The sequence below is a fragment of the Eptatretus burgeri genome, chromosome 13, assembly GCF_056783735.1.
Source record: "Eptatretus burgeri isolate ZD-2024b chromosome 13, Ebu_testis_v1, whole genome shotgun sequence".
NCBI classification, from domain to species: domain Eukaryota; kingdom Metazoa; phylum Chordata; class Myxini; order Myxiniformes; family Myxinidae; genus Eptatretus; species Eptatretus burgeri.
Genome location: NC_140973.1, coordinates 14,619,068 through 14,640,029, shown reverse-complemented (window position 1 = coordinate 14,640,029; position 20,962 = coordinate 14,619,068). Strand labels below are relative to the sequence as shown.

At 45.5% G+C, this 20,962-nt stretch overlaps 1 protein-coding gene across 3 annotated transcripts in view; it reads left to right on the top strand.

The window, feature by feature from the left end:
* Positions 1-20,962, top strand: part of LOC147013893 (uncharacterized) — a 106,313-nt gene that overhangs the window by 66,793 nt on the left and 18,558 nt on the right. Inside the window, exon 1 of one of the 3 annotated variants that reach the window (XM_085851213.1) lies at positions 18,767-19,769. The exons of the other annotated variants lie outside the window; for them this stretch is intronic. Coding sequence (XP_085707339.1) covers positions 19,586-19,769 — 184 coding nt within the window. The 5' untranslated portion in view covers positions 18,767-19,585. Of the gene's footprint in view, positions 1-18,766; positions 19,770-20,962 lie in introns of those variants that run through there. 3 annotated transcript variants of the gene reach the window in all.

The following is a 20,962-nucleotide window of genomic DNA, read 5'->3' as shown; positions in this document are numbered from 1 at the left end:
GACAGAGGGGAAAAGGCAACTTACTTACTGACAGTCTGGCAACAATTGAGGGAATGAGAGAGGAGGAGAGGTAATCTGCAAGAGGTTTAAGTTGGGTCGGATTAATGGGCGTAGAAAAGATTTCTGGTTGGGATGATGGTGACATAAGCCTTGTGTTGGCTTCACGGTTAAGGTGGCTGGCTTACGATCTTGGTGTCTTGAGTTTGAGTCCCTATCGTGCTGTTGAAATAACATTAGGTGGGTTGACTCAGTCTGTCATCCCTCCGAGGTCGGCAAAATGAGTTCCAGCTTCCTAGATTAATAAGTCATTTTGAGTATCCTGCATCAGAATGGCGCCGCGTCCAGGATTGTACTCCTTAGCCCAGTGGTTCCCAACCTTTTTCTGATCGAGTACCACTTGGAGGTCCCATACCGTCGCCGCGTAACACCTGGTTCCAGAAAAACTCAATTCTATATGATATCAATTTATTCACAAGTAGAACACACAAATGAACTAACTGTCAACAAAGAACAAAATTTAATGTGAGGGCTGCATCTGTTTCTTCTCCACCAGCTGGTCGATGTGGGGCATAACTTTGCTCACAGCACATCGGAAATCATTCCCGGGCGCAGCAATACGGTTCAGGCTCTTTGACTTGATGATCATCATGGCTGAGAACCCCTGCTCGCACTCCCACGTAGAGGGGAAAATCAGTAGCTGGGGAACAGCGTGACGGGCTAGTGTCAGGTACGAGGAGGCCATGGTCACCCATAAGTTCATAGGAGAGCATTCCTTGTGCTTCGTCTTTGCTGTCTCATCAGCCTGTATATCTATGAGCTCCTCCTGTTCCCCGGTCCTGACAGCCAGATCACCTGGTTCAACGGAAAACGGATTGGTGATGAAGGCACAACATGTAATACATCAACTCAGTCTTGAGCAGTGAGAGGTGATGGACGATTTATTGGGACAATTCATCATTGGGCTCGCTCTCAAGGCTAGTCAGGAGTTCGAACATTCCGTAGCGTTTGCTCTCTACGTTATTGATCCAGAGGTCCAACTTCCGGACAAACGCTCCCAGCTTCGAGATGAAGTCTGAGACAGTGCAGTTGGGCCCTTGGAACGACAGGTTTAAGTGGTTGAAAACCCCAAAAATGTCCGACAGGTAGGCCAACCTTGAGATCAACTCCTCGTCCTCCAGATCTTTTTGAAAATCGTGTTCTTTCTCCGTGAAGAATACGAGGAGTTCATCCCTCAGTTCAAAGAGACGCCTCGTCCTATTCCCCCGGGAGAGCCAGCGAACCTCTGTGTGGTAGAGGAGACAAGTGTGGTCGGAGCCGAGATCTTCACAGATCAGTTTTAACAGCCGAGTATTCAGGGCGGATGTTTTGACGAAATTAACTATTTTGATTAATCGATTCAAGCATGATAACAAATTCGGAGGGAGTACCTTAGTGCGAAGGGCGAATCTGTCTATGAAACAATGGACCCCGGTGGCGTTTGGTGCCACAGCTTTCACATGGGCTGGAAACCCTGACTTTCGACCGAGCATAGACGGAGCCCTATCTGTAGTGCATCCGACCAACTTTCCCCAATCCAGTTAATTATGCTTGAAGAAATTATCCAAAAGGTTGAAAACATCCTTTCCTTTTTTTTTTTTCATCATTTTTTTTAAAGGTTGAGCCCGAAAGTGCTCGCGAACCACCTGGGAGGCCCTCGCGTACCATTGGTTGGGAACCACTGCCTTAGCCAAATGAAACTACCTCGGCTGCCCCGTGCAGCTCACGGCATGAAAGGAATGGTTGATTATGATGGTGATCTGGGATGGTGCTGCACCGTTTCATTAAAGTTGTGGAGGGTACTGCTGCTGCTGCTGCTGCTGCTGCTGCTGCAACTACTACTACTACTAACACGTTTAATAGCCCCATTGATTTATTTTTACGAAAATACTTCACAAACCGTCTGGTTCAGCCTGACATTCAACTGGACTAATTTGTTCAGGGTGCATGTCATAACTTGTCTACTCTTTGCGAAGATCGCGGTGGGATATTGAACATCTAACAGCAAGCAGAGAGGATGTTCAGTTTAACATCCAACACATTAATCGGTCTGGGAATGGGACCCAGAGACGAGGCAGCTCAAAGGTCAATGTGCTTTTGCTGTGCCATCCTGTTGGATTACCAGAGGAAGAATGATGATATGATGACATGAAAAAAATCACGAAGTGTGTTTGCAATTATTTTTTCAGCTAAGCGGATCATGAAACACTTTTGTTGACAAACATGGCTGAAAGGGTGCACGGTTGTGCAAATGGGCAGTTCGATTTATTTCTTGGCGAACCTGTAGATCGATGTCCCTCTAGTGGATAACAAGGTGTTTGCATAGACTTTGAGGTAAATGGGTAAAGGATGATCTGTGTGCTTCACTGATTTTCCCCACCCCACCCCGCATCACTTTTTTAATAATCATATTTTTTGTCTGATCCGATTGTGAAAAAGCAAATGTGGTTTCGGATTTTGACTTGTACCTTTATAACTTTAAGCAGCAAAGGTCATGATGAACGTTTTTTTTTTTTTTTTGGTGTTTCATGTTTTTTTTTTTTTAAATCAGAGCTTCAACGGCAAAGTTCCCCATTCAAGAAAGAAAAAAACAACAATTAAACAACATTTTAATATAATTTATATTTTCACAAAATCAGAACTTACGAACATTAAAAAAAACTAGAACTGCCACTTCATAACTGCTGGCAGTGATGACCGGGTAACCAGACTTCCGCCTTTGATACAACATGAGACTTTTTAATGATAGTCACAAAGTTTTGCATCGATAGGATAAGTGGTTCCAGAGAAAACAACATATAATGTTGTTCTTGAATCCAACATGGCTGCCAAACCATGTGACTTGTGAAGTCATAATTTTTACCATGTATGCAGACATCATGCGAGATGACAGTTGCAAATTTTCGCTTTGATAGGTTAAGCAGTTCCAGAGAAAATTTAATATTTTTCTTAAATCCAACATGGCTGCCAAATCAGGTGACCTATCAATTAGAAACTAACAAACTTGTATTCACTACTCGTGAGCAATACGTATGTGAAGTTTCCCCTTGATCGGACGAGCTGTTCTGGAGATGTTTTAAGGTTTTAGGGTAAATTCAAGATGGCCACCAAACCATGTGACCTCTCAAGAAATTAACAAACTTGAAAAAGGACGTCATGGGCAATATATGTGTAAAGTTTCACCTCAATCTGTCCAGCCATTCTGGAGAAGATTAAAAGAAAAAAAAATTCAAAACAAGATGGTTGCCGAATTACGTCACCGATGTCACAATTTTTTTCGATGGTGAATTTATGTGTCGATGACGCACAATAAATTTTAGATTTAGACTATGCAGCGTTGTACTTGACGAATTTTCACCGGCATACCGCTTCACCGATGACGTCACGAAAAAATCACACCTGTTCCCCATAGGGAGCTTAGGAAAATGCATCAAGCAAAATTTTTTTTTTCCATTGCACAGTGTCAGATACAGAGGTCCAAAGTTTATCGGTTTTTTTCAAGATGGCGCCCGCACCACGTGACCAATTACATCATTAATATCATCATGTGCTATCAAAAAAGATACATACTATGGTGAAAATTTCGTGTTGATCGAACTTAGCGTTCCAGGCAAAATGATTTTTTTTAAGCGAAAAAGGCCACAAATTGCTGGCGGAAAAATAAATAAATAAATAAACAAGAAAAACAATAGGTTACCCAGTCCATCTGACTGGGTAACCTCATAATCTTACGACCCTGTGATTCCTTGCTTTCTTGTTGAAACCAATTTTAAACACAGCTGTCGTTGAATTGTTTTTTTTTAACCACAACAAAGGTTGGGTCACATCCGAGCTTACATTTGTATACAAAACCCCAAACACATCTCCATTCACACGTACAGTTGACAAATCTTTTTAAATGATAAGCTGCATTGTGTATGAATAGTTAAATGGAGTATTTGCTGTCTGGTTGTTGTGATGAAATAAAGGATGAAGTGACGCGCGATCACGTGTCGCGCAGCTCGCACACGGGACAGATAAAACCGAGATGCCGCGCGGTCGGTGGGATTGTCCCTGGGGCAATGTCATTTACGGCGGTGGTTCACTTGGTGCTCGTTGAATGGTAGGAATTGAGAGTATACCGGACTCCGTGCTTATGCTGGCTAATTGCTGATATATTTTGCGGTGATCGACTGCACATGTCTTCCTTACTGCACATGTATTCCTTTATGTGTCTGTAGAGTCGACTTCAATCAAGTGAAATAAAGCCTTTTTCTCCAAAGGTTTTTCTCTCGCATTCACTTCAATTTATTTCACTTGATCCCTTCGGCTGCCTCAACCCACTATGGACAAGATCTACAAGCCGGAGAGGTTCGATGCGGACCCCAACGCGACTGACTCGGAAATGAAGTGGTCCCATTGGTACCGCTCCTTCTCACACTATCTGACCATCATTGAAGAGGGAGCCGATAAACTGGCCGCACTTGTAAACCATGTCTCGCCAAGTGTATTCAGGCTCTTCTTGGAGTGTGACACCTATGACGCAGCGATCAACGTGCTGCGGGCGCTCTACGTGAAGCGCAAGAACGAGGTATACACAAGACATCTCAACACACGCAGGCAAGAAGCCGGTGAGACAATCGATCAGTTCCTGCAAGCTCTGAGGCAGTTGGGCAAAGACTGCAATTTCCGGGCTGTAACCGCCGAGGAACATCGAGATGAAGCGACCCGAGAGGCGTTCATCCATGGGCTCAGGTCAGCCCCCATTCGGCAACGCTTACTGGAAAAATCACAACCCAATCTTGAAATGGTAGCTGACCAGGCCCGAGCTATGGATGCGGCTCAGCAGCAATCTGAATCATATGGGACACCGGTGTTGCTAATGAACGCTGCTACGGCGGAAACTCAAAGAACTCCCCGGGACACCTCCGACACTGAGGATGGAGATAAACCCGAGGAATCGGATACCCAGACCTCGTCAAACTCCTCAGCAACTACTTCGGTTGGTAAATGTTTCTTTTGTGGGTATAAAAGACACCCCCGTAACAAATGCCCCGCCAGGGATGCCACATGCATGAACTGTGACAAGAAAGGGCATTATGCCAGGGTATGCAAATCTACTCTTAGAAGAAATAAACCCACTTCTGCGGCTCTCGACTCACAAAAGGAATTAACAGCAGCTTCACCGGGGAATCTATCCAAAGTTATCATCAACGTACGAATTAATGGGCATATGGCCGAGGCGCTGATCGATACCGGTAGCTCTGAAAGTTTCGTCAACAGCTCACTCGCGAAAGGCAGGAAATGGAAGATCCACCCGACAGACAATACGGTATGCATGGCCTCCACATCACTACAGTCCCACGTACGAGGGTACTGCAATGTTGAGTTGGACGTAAAAGGCTACACGTATCGGGATGTAAGGGTACTGGTGCTTCGTGATTTATGCGCAGATGTAATTCTGGGTCATAATGTCCTCAAGCAGCACACGAGCGTCGAAATACCCTTTGGAGGAAACAAACCTCGTCTAATTCTAGATGCTCTGAACACCGCAGAGGTATCATCCCCCCTGCTGTTTGCTAACTTGTCGCCGGACTGTAAACCAATAGCGATCAAATTGCGACGATATACCACCGCCGATATGAACTTCATCACTTCTGAGACCAAGCGATTACTGGAAGAAGGTATTATAGAACTGAGCGATTCGCCATGGCGCGCGCAGGTATTGGTGACCACCAATCAGAACCATAAAAAACGAATGGTTGTCGATTACTCTCAAACGGTCAATCGCTTCACCCACCTCGATGCCTACCCTTTGCCGCGCATAGACGAGATGGTCGAACGCATGGCCAACTACAAAATATATCAGCAATTAGCCAGCATAAGCACGGAGTCCGGTATACTCTCAATTCTCACCATTCAACGAGCACCAAGTGAACCACCACCGTAAATGACATTGCCCCAGGGACAATCCCACCGACCGCGCGGCATCTCGGTTTTATCTGTCCCGTGTGCGAGCTGCGCGACACGTGATCGCGCGTCACTTCATCCTTTATTTCATCACATTCTCCCCATCTTTAAAATGTAACTAGAGGCTCAACTAACGCACCATGATTACTTCAAAGCTATAGGAGTATACATTTCAAGCAGTGCGAACTATTTAAATTACAGAAGCATACATTTCAAGCAGTGAGGATTATTTTTAGTTATAGAAGCATGGTAAGGTGCCATCGAGGGATGCCGATAATCCCCTTTACAGATCGAGTCGTCGAGGGGGTTTTATCCGTCGACCTCTCCGGGAGTAAATGGTGGTTTCACTTGAGGGAGGCTTCCGATCCTCTTGGTGAGCCTCGACTCGTGCCGGGGATGACTCCTCGATCGCTCTCGGGTGGAATGCGGTAGCTCCGTCGCCACCATTCTCGGGTGGAGTTCCTGAGGGGGAAACACCTGGGGAGGGAATGTCAGAGGGAGGAGTATCAGATGGAGGAGTACCTGCGGGAGCCAGATGGCAAACCGACACAGTGGTCTCCCTGCCATCAGGAAGTCTAACATGAGCATACTCAGGATTAGCATCGATGAGTTAGACCTTCTCCACCATTGGTTCATACTTGCTTTGTAGTACTGGGCGCTTCATGAACACTGTTCCCGGATAGGTTAGCCAGTTGGGCACCGATTGGCCGCCAGTATATCGTCGTTGGTGAGTAAACATTTGTTCGTGCGGAGCAGCATTGATGGACGTACAGAGCAAACAGCGTATGGAATTCAGGGCATCGGGAAGGGTAACCTCCCACCGCTCGGGCCCCAGTCCTCTCGATTTCAGCGCCAGGGTTATGGCTTTCCAAATAACTCCATTATACCGTTCCACCTGCCCATTACCCTGTGGGTTGTAACCCGTCGTTCGACTAGTTGCTATGCCGTGCTCAAATAGGAACTGTTTTAGCCCGGCCGACATGAAACCCGGTCCTCTGTCTGAATGTATGTACGAAGGTTTCCCAAACATGGCAAAGAGGTCAGAGAGACATTTCACGACAGTGCCCGAGGTCATATCCGAGCACAGGAATGCAAATGGGAACCTTGAGTATTCATCAACAACCGTGAGTATGTATCTGTTGTCTGTCTCAGTCAGCAGGGGCCCTTTGAAGTCGATATTTCGTCTCTCGAAGGGTGAAGTGGCCTTGATCAACCTGCCAGAAGCGGCGCCATAGAATCTGGGTTTTAGTTCATCACAAACAGGGCAAGAAGCACTCACTTGTTTAATATCTTCGATAGAATAGGGAAGGTTTTGTCTGCGCACAAAATGTGCCATTCTGGTTACTCCTGGGTGGCACAGAGACACATGAAGGTCTTGCAAAGCCCGACCGATTGTCGCCGAACAGTAGACCTGAGAGAAGGTGTCTGCAGCAGGGTTTTCCCTCCTGGGCCGATAAACAATGTCGTAACTATAACAAGATAGATCTATCCGCCATCTCATTATTTTCTCGTTCTTAATTTTCCTGTTATTTTTCCCATCAAACATGAAGGCAACGGATTGCTGGTCCGTGACGAGCGTGAAGTGGTTGCCCAGTAAATAATGTCTCCATTTACGTAGGGTTTCGACAATAGCGTATGCTTCCTTCTCTATCGCCGAGTGTCTCTGCTCGCTTCCAGAGAGAGTTCTCGAGAAGAACGCGACGGGTCATCCGGACTGATTGAGCGTCGCGGCGATCGCATGATCAGAAGCGTCCGTTTCCACCTTGAACGGCACCGTGCTGTCGATCGATAATACCACGGAATTACTGATATCATCTTTGAGGCTGCGGAAAGCTTTCACAACAGCGGCATCTGGCGGGAAGTTTTTGCAATGCACCAGGGGATGTATTTTCTCCGAGTATTGGGGAATCCATCTAGCGTAGTACGAGAACATCCCAATCACCCGACGCAATGTCTGCAGGTCATGAGGTGGGGGTAGCTCACGGAGTGGGCGCAATCGTTCAGGATCGGGCTTAATCGTGCCGTCGGCTATTGTGTAGCCGAGAAGATCAATTGACTTTGCCGAGAATACGCATTTGTCGAAGTTGAGAGTATACCGGACTCCGTGCTTATGCTGGCTAATTGCTGATATATTTTGTGGTGATCGACTGCACATGTATTCCTTTATGTGTCTGTAGAGACTGCTTCAATCAAGTGAAATAAAGCCTTACACTCCGAAGGTTTTTCTCTCGCATTCACTTCAGTTGTTCCGATGGATTAAAAAGTAACCTTTTGGAGAACTTGTGTAGGACGTGCTTGCTGTTGTATTCTTTTTGAAGCAAACGCTCCAGAAGAAATTTGGTAACTGAACACCCTTGTTGTCACGTATGTGCTCCATTTCAAGTGGAGACTCGATTTTCGTTTAAAAAATGAAATATCTTTAAAAAAAAATTTGTCGGCCGGTGTTGTGTCGCAATATTTATTTTTGGAAAGGCTGTTTTCACGTTTGATTCGGAGCAGTAGTGTGTTAGTACTAGATTATAGTAGATCTGGACAACAAAATTTTATCCTCAGTATTCGTGTCGACGAAATCCTTTCGATCTGATCCATGCCAGAATATATCTATACATATAAACTTGAAAGTGTGTTTGTCTGTGACCTATGCAAGTGAAAAGTACTGGACTGATCCTCACCAAACTTCACATGCTGACAGAACATGTACCCGGGAATGTCCCGATGTAAAAGAATTGCACTTCTGACTTCCGGTTTCCGAATTATGACGTCATCACCTGATTTCGTAACGTTAAATTTTCAAGTTCAGCCGATTGACATGGGGCCAACGCCATATACAATATATCTAACATATGATTTTAAGTTTTTGTTTGTTTGTTTGTTTGTTTGTCTGCACACGCTAATCTCCTGAAAGGTGAAAGATAGGAGTTAACCACTGAAACAAAAAATGTCGAGATGGGCCCCGGGAAGGTTATAGGCTATGTGGCAAGGCCCGTCGGCCGGGGGGGGGGAGGGGGTGTGTTTTCTCTCTCACCAACCCCCTTAGCCATTGACTGCCATGGCCCAATAGGGAACTGATACTGTGCTCGCGTCAGACATATATGTACAGAAGATTAAATTCATTCAAAAAGAACCTGGGCAGCGCCAGGTGCATTCACCGAGTACATCATAAAAAGCGCTAAGATCAATTAATCAACATTGTTTGTTCCTCCCTCACGTTCAGTTACCAATTATCTTGTGGAGCGCTCGTTGCTCGCTTGGCAAGCGTGATGCTTGGTCACCGAACACACCCCTGAACCTCTTTACATGAAAATCCTTGATGTTTACTCATCGCCTGTGGGGTGTTCTTACTTCGTGCGCACCAGGCTGGTCATTCTTATTTCGAGGTCGTGACTCCTTGTTGTGAGATTATTTTCAGAAACCCCAAATACTGGACCTTTTTGTACTCGAGGAACCCAAAATACTAAACCTGAACGTACCGAATTTACCCCAACTACTAGATCTTACCCATTAATTAACCCCAACTACTGGACCTTTCTGTACTCGAGGAATCCCAAATACTAAACCTGAATGTACCGAATTTACCCCAACTACTGATCCTTACCTATTAATTCACCCCAACTACTGGATCTTACCTATTAATTGACCCAACTACTGGTCCTAACCTATTAATAAACACCAAATATTAGACCCTCATGTGCAGCAATGATCAGACATACTGTATGTGTGGAGGTTATGTTTTCACCCCTGTCTGTTTGTCTATGAGCAGGATATCTCATCACGTTGTGGACGGATTCAGACGAAATTTTGTGGATCGGTTTGGAATGTGATCAGGACCAAATTATTATATTTTGGTGAAGATCTGGATTTGGAGACTCGAATTGTAAAAGTGATTCTTCACCTCTGAGTGATGGTGTACGTATCGTTTTTAGCCCTATCTCAAAAAGTTGTGGACGGATTCAAACGAAACTTGGTGGACAGGTTGGGTGTGCTGTGACAAGAACAAAATGATTCGATTTTGGTGAAGATACGAATCTGAATCCAGATATGAGAATTTTTAATTTTTTTTTTCTTCAGTGATTCTTCACCATTGAAAGATGGGGCCAAAAACGATATACATTATATCACGATATTTCAATAATTTGTGGACAAGTTGAAAAAAACATACAGATGGATGAGTTTAGGTGACAAGCCGATTCGATCCGCATCCAGGTCCGCATCCAGATCCGGGTTATCAGTGATATACAAAACGTAACCTCTTCTTCCTGTCGGAGGTATGCACTCCACTGAGTGGCCATCCTTGTTTGTGTTACACTCTTAGTTTCACTCAGAGCCAAAGTTGTGAGCTACTTATACCGCCCACCACCAAATGGTGGTGCAGCATCGGGTGGCAGAGGTTGGAGTTGTCTAAAAACAGGGCAAAACATAGATATTTTAAATTGTGTGACTCAATGAAGGTCTGCTTTCCATCAACTCGATTCGAGATGTTCATGTTGATTTTAAGGATCATTTTTATGGCCATTAAATCAATAAGTAATAAATATCTTCTTGGACCTATCCCTGCAAGCTTGGGTAAGGCAGTTCGTCTCAACAACTACACAAATAAAAAAAAACCTATCAACAAGAACAAAAGAAGTCAATCTACTTCTTCCACCAAATATTTTGCCTCCATGTGACCTGAGCATCTGCTCTGGACAGGCCAATAAGTTCCATATCCTTGGATACAAGAGTCCCAGGCTAATCATAGTCTTCCTCTGTCTCTCTTTCCAGCAACAGAGAGGTGTGTACACTTTTTAACCCAAGAGTTGTCATCCATCCTTTTAACGTGGCCAAACCATATCGGTTGGTTCCTTCTCAAAACAACACATAAACTATTGTTATGGTTGTGGGGGTAGATGGAGGAATTTAATTGGAAAGTTAGGATTGAATAGAGTTGTTTGGTCATTGGGTGTGTCGGGGACGTCTCGATGTAATTAAGTTGGGAAACTGTGAGCTTAAGTGTTACTTGTCACCACACCAGGGGGTGGTGCCATGTTAATGAGGCAGAGTTTCAGACTAATTGCCCCAGTTTGTCATCGCTCCCCTGTGAACTTCCGCCAACGTTTTGTATCCCAAGGTTTTGTATGCTATAAAGGTGGGGAACATGTCCCTAAAACAACTACAAGCGGGCAGAAGCCCTGGGTTTTGTTCGAGCAGGCCATGCCCCAGTGGCGGAGGATTGATGGGCGTGACGTGAGATGCATGAAGAGGAAGTGGGTGTGGCGGCCCAGCAGATCAAATAGGATGGAGAATGGAGAGTTTTGGAGGAGGAACGGTTGAGTGCGGAGTGAGGGACGCACACCGTCCAGAGAGAACGTAGCTCGGAGATGGCCTGAAAGAACAGGGCTTTACAGCTGGCTTTCCTTTGACGCATGAAGAACACCGGCACGATTCTCGTCTTCGTGCTGAGGCGATTTGGCTCGCGTGGTGAAGCGAGACACTGGCCATCGACTCTTGGCTGGTTGTATGTGACAGGCCTCAGAGCCTCGTGTATGTCAGACAGCGGGTTTTTGAAGACATTCGACGCACGGAGCAGCTGCATGGGGTCTCCGAGCCTTGGTGTTGAATACCGCTCATGAATTGCTTGACGTATGTTCCCGCTGCAAGAGTGCGACTTGGTGCCATTTTGTGCAGTCTACACATGCAAATAGAAGCACCTCGATTCCAAGTTCCACAAGGACCATCTCTGGGCCAAGGTAAGCATCAGAATAAAGGAAGGGTTTTCTTTTATTTTGTTTCCCCTTGTCTGTATTTAAGTGTGTGTGTGTCGAGGTGCCTTGATTTCGACTTTAGGATGAGCTTACCTGACATTATGTTATTATGATTATTGTCCTTTGTAAATATGTCTATTTTCATAAAATGTGTTTATTTTAAGTAGCTGTATCCGTGTATTTGTCCTGGGGTTCGAGTATAAACCCCCCTGTGCATCCAATTCTGTGCCCCCATCCCTCTGCCATTGCTCCATCCCTTTTCCCGTGTACGTAATAATCTCCGTAAGATCAACGTGTCCGTCTTCTATTGTTGCGAATCTGGAAGCCGTGAGCACTCAACATACAGGTCCTATAGAACAGTTATATCGGTAAGTATGTGTTTTTAGTTAGGGTCCCCGTCCCTTGTTTAATGGGTGAATAAATGTACATGCGCTGTGGGTTATTTTAATAGTAAGGATTTTTACATCACTCACAACTATGGCTACTACAACTATGGCTCCTACATCTCCAACTACAACAACGATAACCCTCTGCTCCCGGCATGCTCCGCATGCTCGCTGGAATGTAGGCGTCTTCGGAATTCGTTTGGGAATGGAATTCCATTCCCAATATTGGCATGAACCTATTCGCTTGGCTGCGCGCCAAGTAAGGGAGTGCGTTGTGTCCCAACCAATGATGATTGGACTGAATTCAATTCCAAAATATGGTCATGAATCGGTTCGCTTGGACCGTGCCCGAGAGCGGGTCACGAGGAGCGAACCGCGCATGATAGCGATAAAAGGGACGTCGAGCGAGAGAATCAAGGGAGCGAAAGAGCGAGGGAATCTGCCAAAGCGTCAGAGTCTGGTCGAGTGTGAGGATCTGCTGAAGCTCGGAGAGGAAGACGCATCTCTCGAGGCTGGGCGAAAGACATCTCGTCGCTGGCGTGCTCTGGTTCTCGGCTCGTCTTGTGGCTGGCGTGGTCTGCGTCTGGCTGTCCTGGTTCCTTCTTGGCCGACTGGTGCACCGGGAAGGTGCGGACGTCGAGCCGTGTGGTGCGGCCAGGTCGCCTGCTATTTTCTCTTCCCTCAGCTCGTCTTCCCTCCGAGCCGAAGGGATTATAAAGACCACTTTGGGTCCGTTTCTTTTCGGTGTGCGGCTGTGTGTGGGCCCGTCTGAAAGTAGGAATTGTATAAGTGCTCTTTGCTGTCCATACTTGCATCTCATTGGTCGTGATAACTCTGCTTCTTGCGTGCTTCCCCCTTTTCCCCATTATAAATAAATACATATGTTAAATGTATCAGTTTGTTGCTGTGTTTCCTCCATTGGCTTAGCGTGACGCGTGTTGGTGAATTAGAAAGGCTGTTGCCGCTGTAAATGTACGATTGGACCGACGAAACTTCGGCAACTGTCCGCTCGGGTTGCGCACGGGTCGGGCACGCTAACGGCTTGACTCGTACGAGGGCCGTTAAGGGTGTGAATACTCGGTAACTCGCCACGTGGATTTCTCGGAATTTTGAAGATTGGCAAATAACCCTGTGGCACGTGGTGTAATTCTTGACGATTCACAGTCCGGTAAGGGACCCGTACTTGTCGGAGTTTTCCGAAAGGTACGATCTCGATTCCGGGTGTTCGGTGGAGTTGACTCTGCAGCTCCATCTCGCGGTCGCGCTCGTCGCAGATACCCGGCTCCGCAACACTATTGAGGAAAGACCGCTTGCAGGTCCAGGCTGGTGGTGTTCACTGCCGCTCACCACAAATTGGATCAGGAAGATTAACCTTGGACCGCCAACGACGTGACACGATCGAGACCTCATCTTTCTCTCAATTCCAAAGAGGATTTCCTATTTTTAAAGGAAACCCTGCACAGTCATCTTACCATTATCATCTCAGTTTGATCCAGTCTTAAAACTTCCTCCTTTTTCATTGGCTATGCTTCACTGTCATACAACATGACATTCCTTAGATAAGCCCTGTAGATTTGGCCTTTCTTTTTCAAGGATCCACTTCCACCAACCAGAAGAGGCAGCAGTTCTCTGAACTTCTTCCAGGCTCTCCTAACTCTAGCAATGGAGGTCGATTCTGCTCCACCACTTACTCCAATCATGTCACCCAAATAACTGAACTCATCAACACAATCCAATGAAAAGTCATCTGACAAAATCATCACATTCTCCATCGAGGCCTTGGAGCTTTCACCATCTGTGCATGTCTTGTAGACAAAATTCAACAACAATCTATCTATATATTACTAAAACTCTTATCTTGTATGTATTTACAGTGGGGAGAACAAGTATTTGATACACTGCCGATTTTGCAGGTTTTTCCACTGAGAAAGAACGGAGAGGTCTGTAATTTTTTATCATAGGTACACTTCAACTGTGAAAGATGGAATCTCAAACAAAAATCCTGAAAATCACATTGTATGATTTTTAAAGAATTCATTTGCATTTTATTGCATGAAATAAGTATTTGATACATCAGAAAAACAGAACTTAATATTTGGTACAGAAACCTTTTTTTGCAATTACAGAGATCAGACGTTTCCTGTAGTTCTTAACCAGGTTTGCACAGACTGTAGCAGGGATTTTGGCCCACTCCTCCTTACAGATCTTCTCCAGATCCTTCAGGTTTCGGGGCTGTCGCTGGGCAACACAGACTTTCAGCTCCCTCCAAAGATTTTCTAATGGGTTCAGGTCTGGAGACTGGCTAGGCCACTCCAAGACCTTGAGATGCTTCTTACGGAGCCACTCCTTAGTTGCCCTGGCTGTGTGTTTCGGGTTGTTGTCATGCTGGAAGACCCAGCCACCCCCCATCTTCAATGCTCTTGTTGAGGGAAGGAGGTTGTTGGCCAAGATCTCGCGATACATGGCCCCATCCATCCTCCCCTCAATACGGTGCAGTCGTCCTGTCCCCTTTGCAGAAAAGCATCCCCAAATAATGTTGTTTCCACCTCCATGCTTCACGGTTGGGATGGTGTTCTTGGGCTTGTACTCATCCTTCTTCTTCCTCCAAACGCGGCGAGTGGAGTTTAAACCAAAAGTTCTATTTTGGTCTCATCAGACCACATGACCTTCTTCCATTCCTCCTCTGGATCATCCAGATGGTCATTGGCGAACTTCAGACGGGCCTGGATATGCGCTGGCTTGAGCAGAGGGACCTTGCGTGCGCTGCGGGATTTTAATCCATGACGGCGTCGTGTGTTACTTATGGTTTTCTTTGATACTGTGGTCCCAGCTCTCTTCAGGTCATTGACCAGGTCCTGCCGTGTAGTTCTGGGCTGATCCCTCACCTTTCTCATGATCATTGAGGCTCCACGAGGTGAGATCTTGCATGGAGCCCCAGACCGAGGAAGATTGACTATCTTGAACTTCTTCCATTTTCTAATAATTGCAGCAACAGTTGTTGCCTTCTCACCAAGCTGCTTGCCTATTGTCCTGTAGCCCATCCCAGCCTTGTGCAAGTCTACAATTTTGTCCCTGATGTCCTTAGACAGCTCTCTGATCTTGCCCATTGTGGAGAGGTTGGAGTCTGATTGATCAAGTGTGGACAGCTGTCTTTTATGCAGATAACGAGTTCAAACAGGTGCAGTTAATACAGGTAATGAGTGGAGAATGGGAGGACTTCTTAAAGACAAAACTAACAGGACTGTGAGAGCCGGAATTCTTACTGGTTGGTAAATAATCAAATACTTATTTCATGCAATAAAATGCAAATTAAGTATTTAGAAATCATACAATGTGATTTTCAGGATTTTTGTTTGTGATTCCGTCTTCCACAGTTGAAGTGTACCTATGATAAAAATTACAGACCTCTACGTGCTTTATAAGTGGGAAAACCTGCAAAATCGGCAGTGTATCAAATACTTGTTCTCCCCACTGTATGTACTGTATGTATGTTCCCGAAATGCAGCCAAAATGGTACAAGATAGCGCAAACATTTTCGGGCCACTTTATCCACCATTCTCCTGCGGTGTGCAGCATCATTTCGTTCCATTCAGAAAACGAAAAATAATTAAAAAATCAATTCCCGATTCAGTCAAGCACTCTTCGGGAGAATTTGATCAATGCAAACAACTTCAGTGGTATACTTCGCTGGAGCTATCTTTTTTTTCTTGAAATGATTTATTTTAAAAATCTCAAACATTTAGTATTGACGAAGAACAATTTATTTTTAAGCATAAAATAAACCGCCATTTTGATCTAATACTTCCGTGTTCATTAATAAATAAAATTGTGTTTAGAATATTACGCACAATAATTTATTCGACTTTCTTTTCTCCTTTCTTTCTTCACATTGACACGCAATATCAAGTTTCGTTCAAATCAAGCAACGAAAAAAATTATGAAAAAATCAATTCCTGATTCAGTCAAGTACTCTTTGGGAGAATTTCATCAATGCAAACGACCTCAGCGGTATAGTTCGCTGGTGCTATCTTTTTTTATTTTTTTTTAAATGATTTTTTTTATCAACCGCTGTCACAACGGGAACCCAACGGGTTCACGGGTCGTCTCGTTAGTCCTAAAACGACAACTATTCTGGGATGGATTTGGTCTCAGGGCACCTTGCAAGCCAAGACGACTCTCTACCTCCTCCCACCAGAATGTCTCTGGCAGGAGATCAAAATTTGAAACCCAAAAGATGCTTTCAAGAGTCCTTCCACAATATGCCTCCACTCATACACAACCCCCTTGGACGCTGTCACTGCTGGAAGTGAGTCCTGCGAAAGGATCAAGTGGACAGATCATCTCTGCACAAGCTTCCAAGTAGCACAGTCGGCTCTTGCATCCACTGAAATCATTACCCTTCCCCGACCAGAGGATCAACTCTTGCTTGTCACAGACAGCGCTCTAAAGAAGCATGGCATCGCATCCACGCTGTATGTGACCCGTGGCAACAAACTCAAGCTCACTGCGTTTGTCAGTGCCAAGCTGCGTGGTCGCCAAATCACATGGTTGCCTTGTGAAATTGAAGCTCTGTCCATCGTGGCTTCCAACAAACACTTCAGCACATACATTGTACAGTTCAAACACCGTCAGACACCTCGCTGGATCTGTAAATATTCATTCGGATTTCACAAGCCGCAATGCACCTGCATGTGAAGACTCCACATGTCAAATCTGTTTCTTTGTACACCAGACTTCAGATTCCACCGTTTACCACGCTTCTATTGAAGACATTGTGTCAGGCTCAACAAAACTCCCTTTCACCAGCAGGGCAGCACGGCTCGCTATCCAATCCGAATGCCCCCACCTCCGTCACATGCATGGTCACATATTGCAGGGTACTCGCCCTTCAACGAAGCTCAGCAACATTCGCGATGTCAAACGCTTCCTCCAGCTTGCTACCATAGCACGAGATGGTTTACTCGTCGTCCGGTGTGATTAACCTCTTGCCCCCTCCAGAGAATGCATTACCATTCCGCGTAGTGTCTTGGAAGGCCTGGTTACTGCCCTCCATCTTTGTCTTTCTCAACCATCATGTCATCAACTCAAATTGGTCACCGACCGATATTTCTATGCACTTGACATGGATGCTTCCATTGAATGGATCACTGCTTGCTGTCATAATTGTGCTGCTCTCCAGAACATCTCACACACCGTCATCCTTCAATCTTCCAGTGACCCTCCAGAGGTGGTTGGCATCTCGTTTGCAGCTGATATTATCAAGTGTGAGCGACAACTCATTTTAGTCATATTAGAGTGTGTCACTTCTTTCACAGCTCCTTGCATCATTGCCAACGAATGCCGTAACACCTTAAGGGATGCTCTACTTCAATTGTGCATTGAGTTTCGTCCACTCGATGGTCCCAAAGCTGTCATACGGACTGATCCCGCCCCAGGGTTCTCTGCCCTGGTGGGAGATAAGCTGCTTCAGGAACACCGCATCGCCATTGAGCTCAGTGGAGCAAAGAACCCCAACAAGAACCCGGTGGCAGAGAAAGCAGTGCGGGAACTGAAGGACGAAATTACATGCCATGAACCACATGGTGGTCCTGTTACACCTTTGACTCTGACCATCGTCACTGCAAGACGCAACGGACGTCTTCGTTCCCAAGGTCTTTCCGCGAGAGAGCTATGGATGCAGAGACCAGTTCTCCATGTACAGATTCCACTGTCTGAAGACAGGATTATTGAGACTCAACATCGGCTCTGCCGGGCCAATCACCCATATAGCCAGATGTTTAAGGCCCCCCCAAGGTGTGCCATCAACACTTATCTCAGTTGACATTGGTGATCTGGTCTATCTTCACACTGATCGCAACACATCTCAGGCCCACCAATGCTACCTGGTTACCTCTGTCGAGAGTGACTGGTGTAATATTCGCAAATTCATCGGTTCCCAGCTGCGTAGCACAACTTATCGAATCAAGAGATCTGAGTGCTATGAGGTCCCTTCCTTCTTCACTGTCTCTACAGTTTGCTCAACTCCCAACCGTCGTTCCACTGGTCATGGCGATCACCCCCCACTAACAGAGTCCGTTCCTATCAACCCTAACATACCGGCTGAACTTTCTACACCTTCCACAATCCCAATACTGGCGACCATGGAGCCAACTACACAAACTCCATGGGCTATGATGGGCCCCACAAGTCCGTCCCAATCACTGGCTCCAGGACAGTTGTCTGAATTGCCTCCCGATACAGAGATGCCCGTACCTGATCCAGAGCCCCAGTCTTCCTCACCTCGTCATGTTCTCCAGACACTGGCCCAAGCCCCTGCTCCCTTGCTCCTGCCTTTACAACATCCAGCCAGCCATCTCCGTGTTTCACGAGCCCTGTGCCCGCTCTGAGGCGCTCAACTCGACAGAGAAACCTTCCGAAACATCTAACAGATTTCATACTTCACGAATGATATTCGTAATTTCGGGGAAGAACAATCCCCAGTGGCTGGAGGGTAGTCAACTCCAATGATGGCCCTGTAATGTCATCGGTCATTAAAACATCTGTTTCACCAACGATGTATTTTCCACAGTTTGTCCTTGTTCTCTTATTCCAGTGTCCTCGCTCATGTGATCTGTGATTGAATCCCCAAAAGTTATTCCCTGTATCCATGTACACTTTGTTGGTTCCCATCCATATATCTGGATTACCTTGGCACTGAGATGGGTCTTCCTTATGTTCACGAGGTGCTTTTCTTTGCACACCTGTTTCCCCAAGACTTCATCTTGGTGTGAGGAGGCTAATCACATTTATTCAGCCTGGTATCTTTGTGTGTCACTTTCTGGCACAATCAGTTGGTGCATGAATACATTATATATAAAAAGGGAGAGAAACAGGTCACGCCATTGTATATGCAATGGGGCACGGTTCCGGCCGTGTACCGTGTACCGTGTTCCGGTGGCTATTCTCATGTGCTGTGCTGTGGTTACATTAAATACTCCGCACGGTATCATCACCGTGGTGGTGTGATTCATTTATTCCTACAAACCTAAAACCGTTACCTTCTCATTGCCGCTGGTGGAGGTCTGTGCTCCACCGAGTGTCGTTCTCATGTCTTTTGTGGGCAGCTTGTTCATTCACCCCGTTGTGTCCTTCTCCCCTCCTCTTGATCTCACTTTCATTTCTGTTCTGTTGTTGGTGTTTCCCCCTTGCTATTAAAACTTGGCCTGTAAATGTTTCTTCCTCCCGAAATCCAACGATGCCAACCCCATCCACAAACAAGCCACCATCCCCACATCCACACCCCTCGATCTCCAACGCATCCAGGTACAGTTCCTCAATTATTCCATTTAAACGTTTCCACCCCTACGCTGCCTTTCCAGGGAGACCACAGCACGCAATTTGATGGAATTTGTTTGAACAGACAGGGGGGGTCAAACATTCCTCAATGAAAACCATTGCATTGCCAATTGACCGTGGATTCGGCAACACAGCCTCATGAGATCCTCCAATCAGAGCAATGCGCCCGCCCAACAACCAATCACATTTGAGAGTAATGCACGGTTCACCGGCCAATCAGATTCGAGCTTTCAAGTGTCGACGAAGATGGCGGACGCTGGTTGCTCCACCGTGTTCAACTGGACAGTGGAATTAGAAAATGCTGTAATCGATTTTTTTTCCGGTAAATATGATTATAAATATATTTTATCTGACTGTACGAGGTTTGAAGCTTTTACAGGGAGGGTTACAGCACGGAGGCTCGTTGAAGCCTGCTGTCAGTTTTCACCTCACCTGGTCATTGTGTTTGGAGCAAATATGTTCAAGTGTGTTTAGGGTTTGTGTTTGTAGGATGAGACGTTTAAAATAAATTTGGGTTCTAAGTGTTTCACATTCCCAATCGAGGCTCATTTGCTCTGTGGGAAACTTGGCCTGCAAGTTTACAATCTTCTTTTGTTTGATGCAGCATTACTTCATAAAAAAGTAATGTTTTGCTTCCTGTTTTGAACTAACGATCATGATTCATCAAAATACTGACCAGTAGTGTTAACAAACCCTGGCAAGTCTCAAATAAAAGACAATCTGAGTTTTTCTCTTCAAAGTGCTATCGTGCTATCTTGTGAGTTTTCGTCGACCTTGTCTTACAGGCTTCTTTGAGGCCTACCCATCCTTCCCTTGTTGGTGTACGATCGGTTTTATTTGTATTCTCTCCCTATTACCTCCAATTTGTATTTTCCCCACTTTCCCAACGCTCTCCATCTATTCCCTCCCAACTAAACACTGATTCTTGTCTAAAATCCAATACAAAAACTACCTTTCTCCTTGCATACCCACGAGTCCCGATCCTTCTTCTTCTTCCTCGTGCCGACACACCATCTTTATTCTCCATGAACTGACCCACTCTCGCCATTACCTTCACGATTTCTTCCTTCAACCTTCATTCACGAATCTTACCTATTCTTCAAAAATACATCAAAAAGTTAATAATCTTCCTTGTATCCTTTCGATCTATACACCTCCTGCCACCACGTGTCTCTCCACTCTCTTCCTGATATGTTTCATCGACCCAGCAGCTTCACTCTGCGTTTACAGTTCCAAATTCACCACACACCTCCACGTTTTTACTTCAACCTTCCCTTTTCCCAATGTTTCGCAATTCTTATTTAAAATAAATAATTTAACTTTTCACCTCCAATAGCCACGTGCTTCTTCTGAAACCATGTGATCTGTTTCCACCGCCTGCGTTTACCGATCCAAATTCACCTTTCACCTCATGATGTTTTTTTCTCCAACCTTTTCGTTACATCATCATCCGAAAAATTAAAAAACCCCAGTTTTCTGTGAATGTTCACTTTCTTTCAACCAATCTTTTTTTTT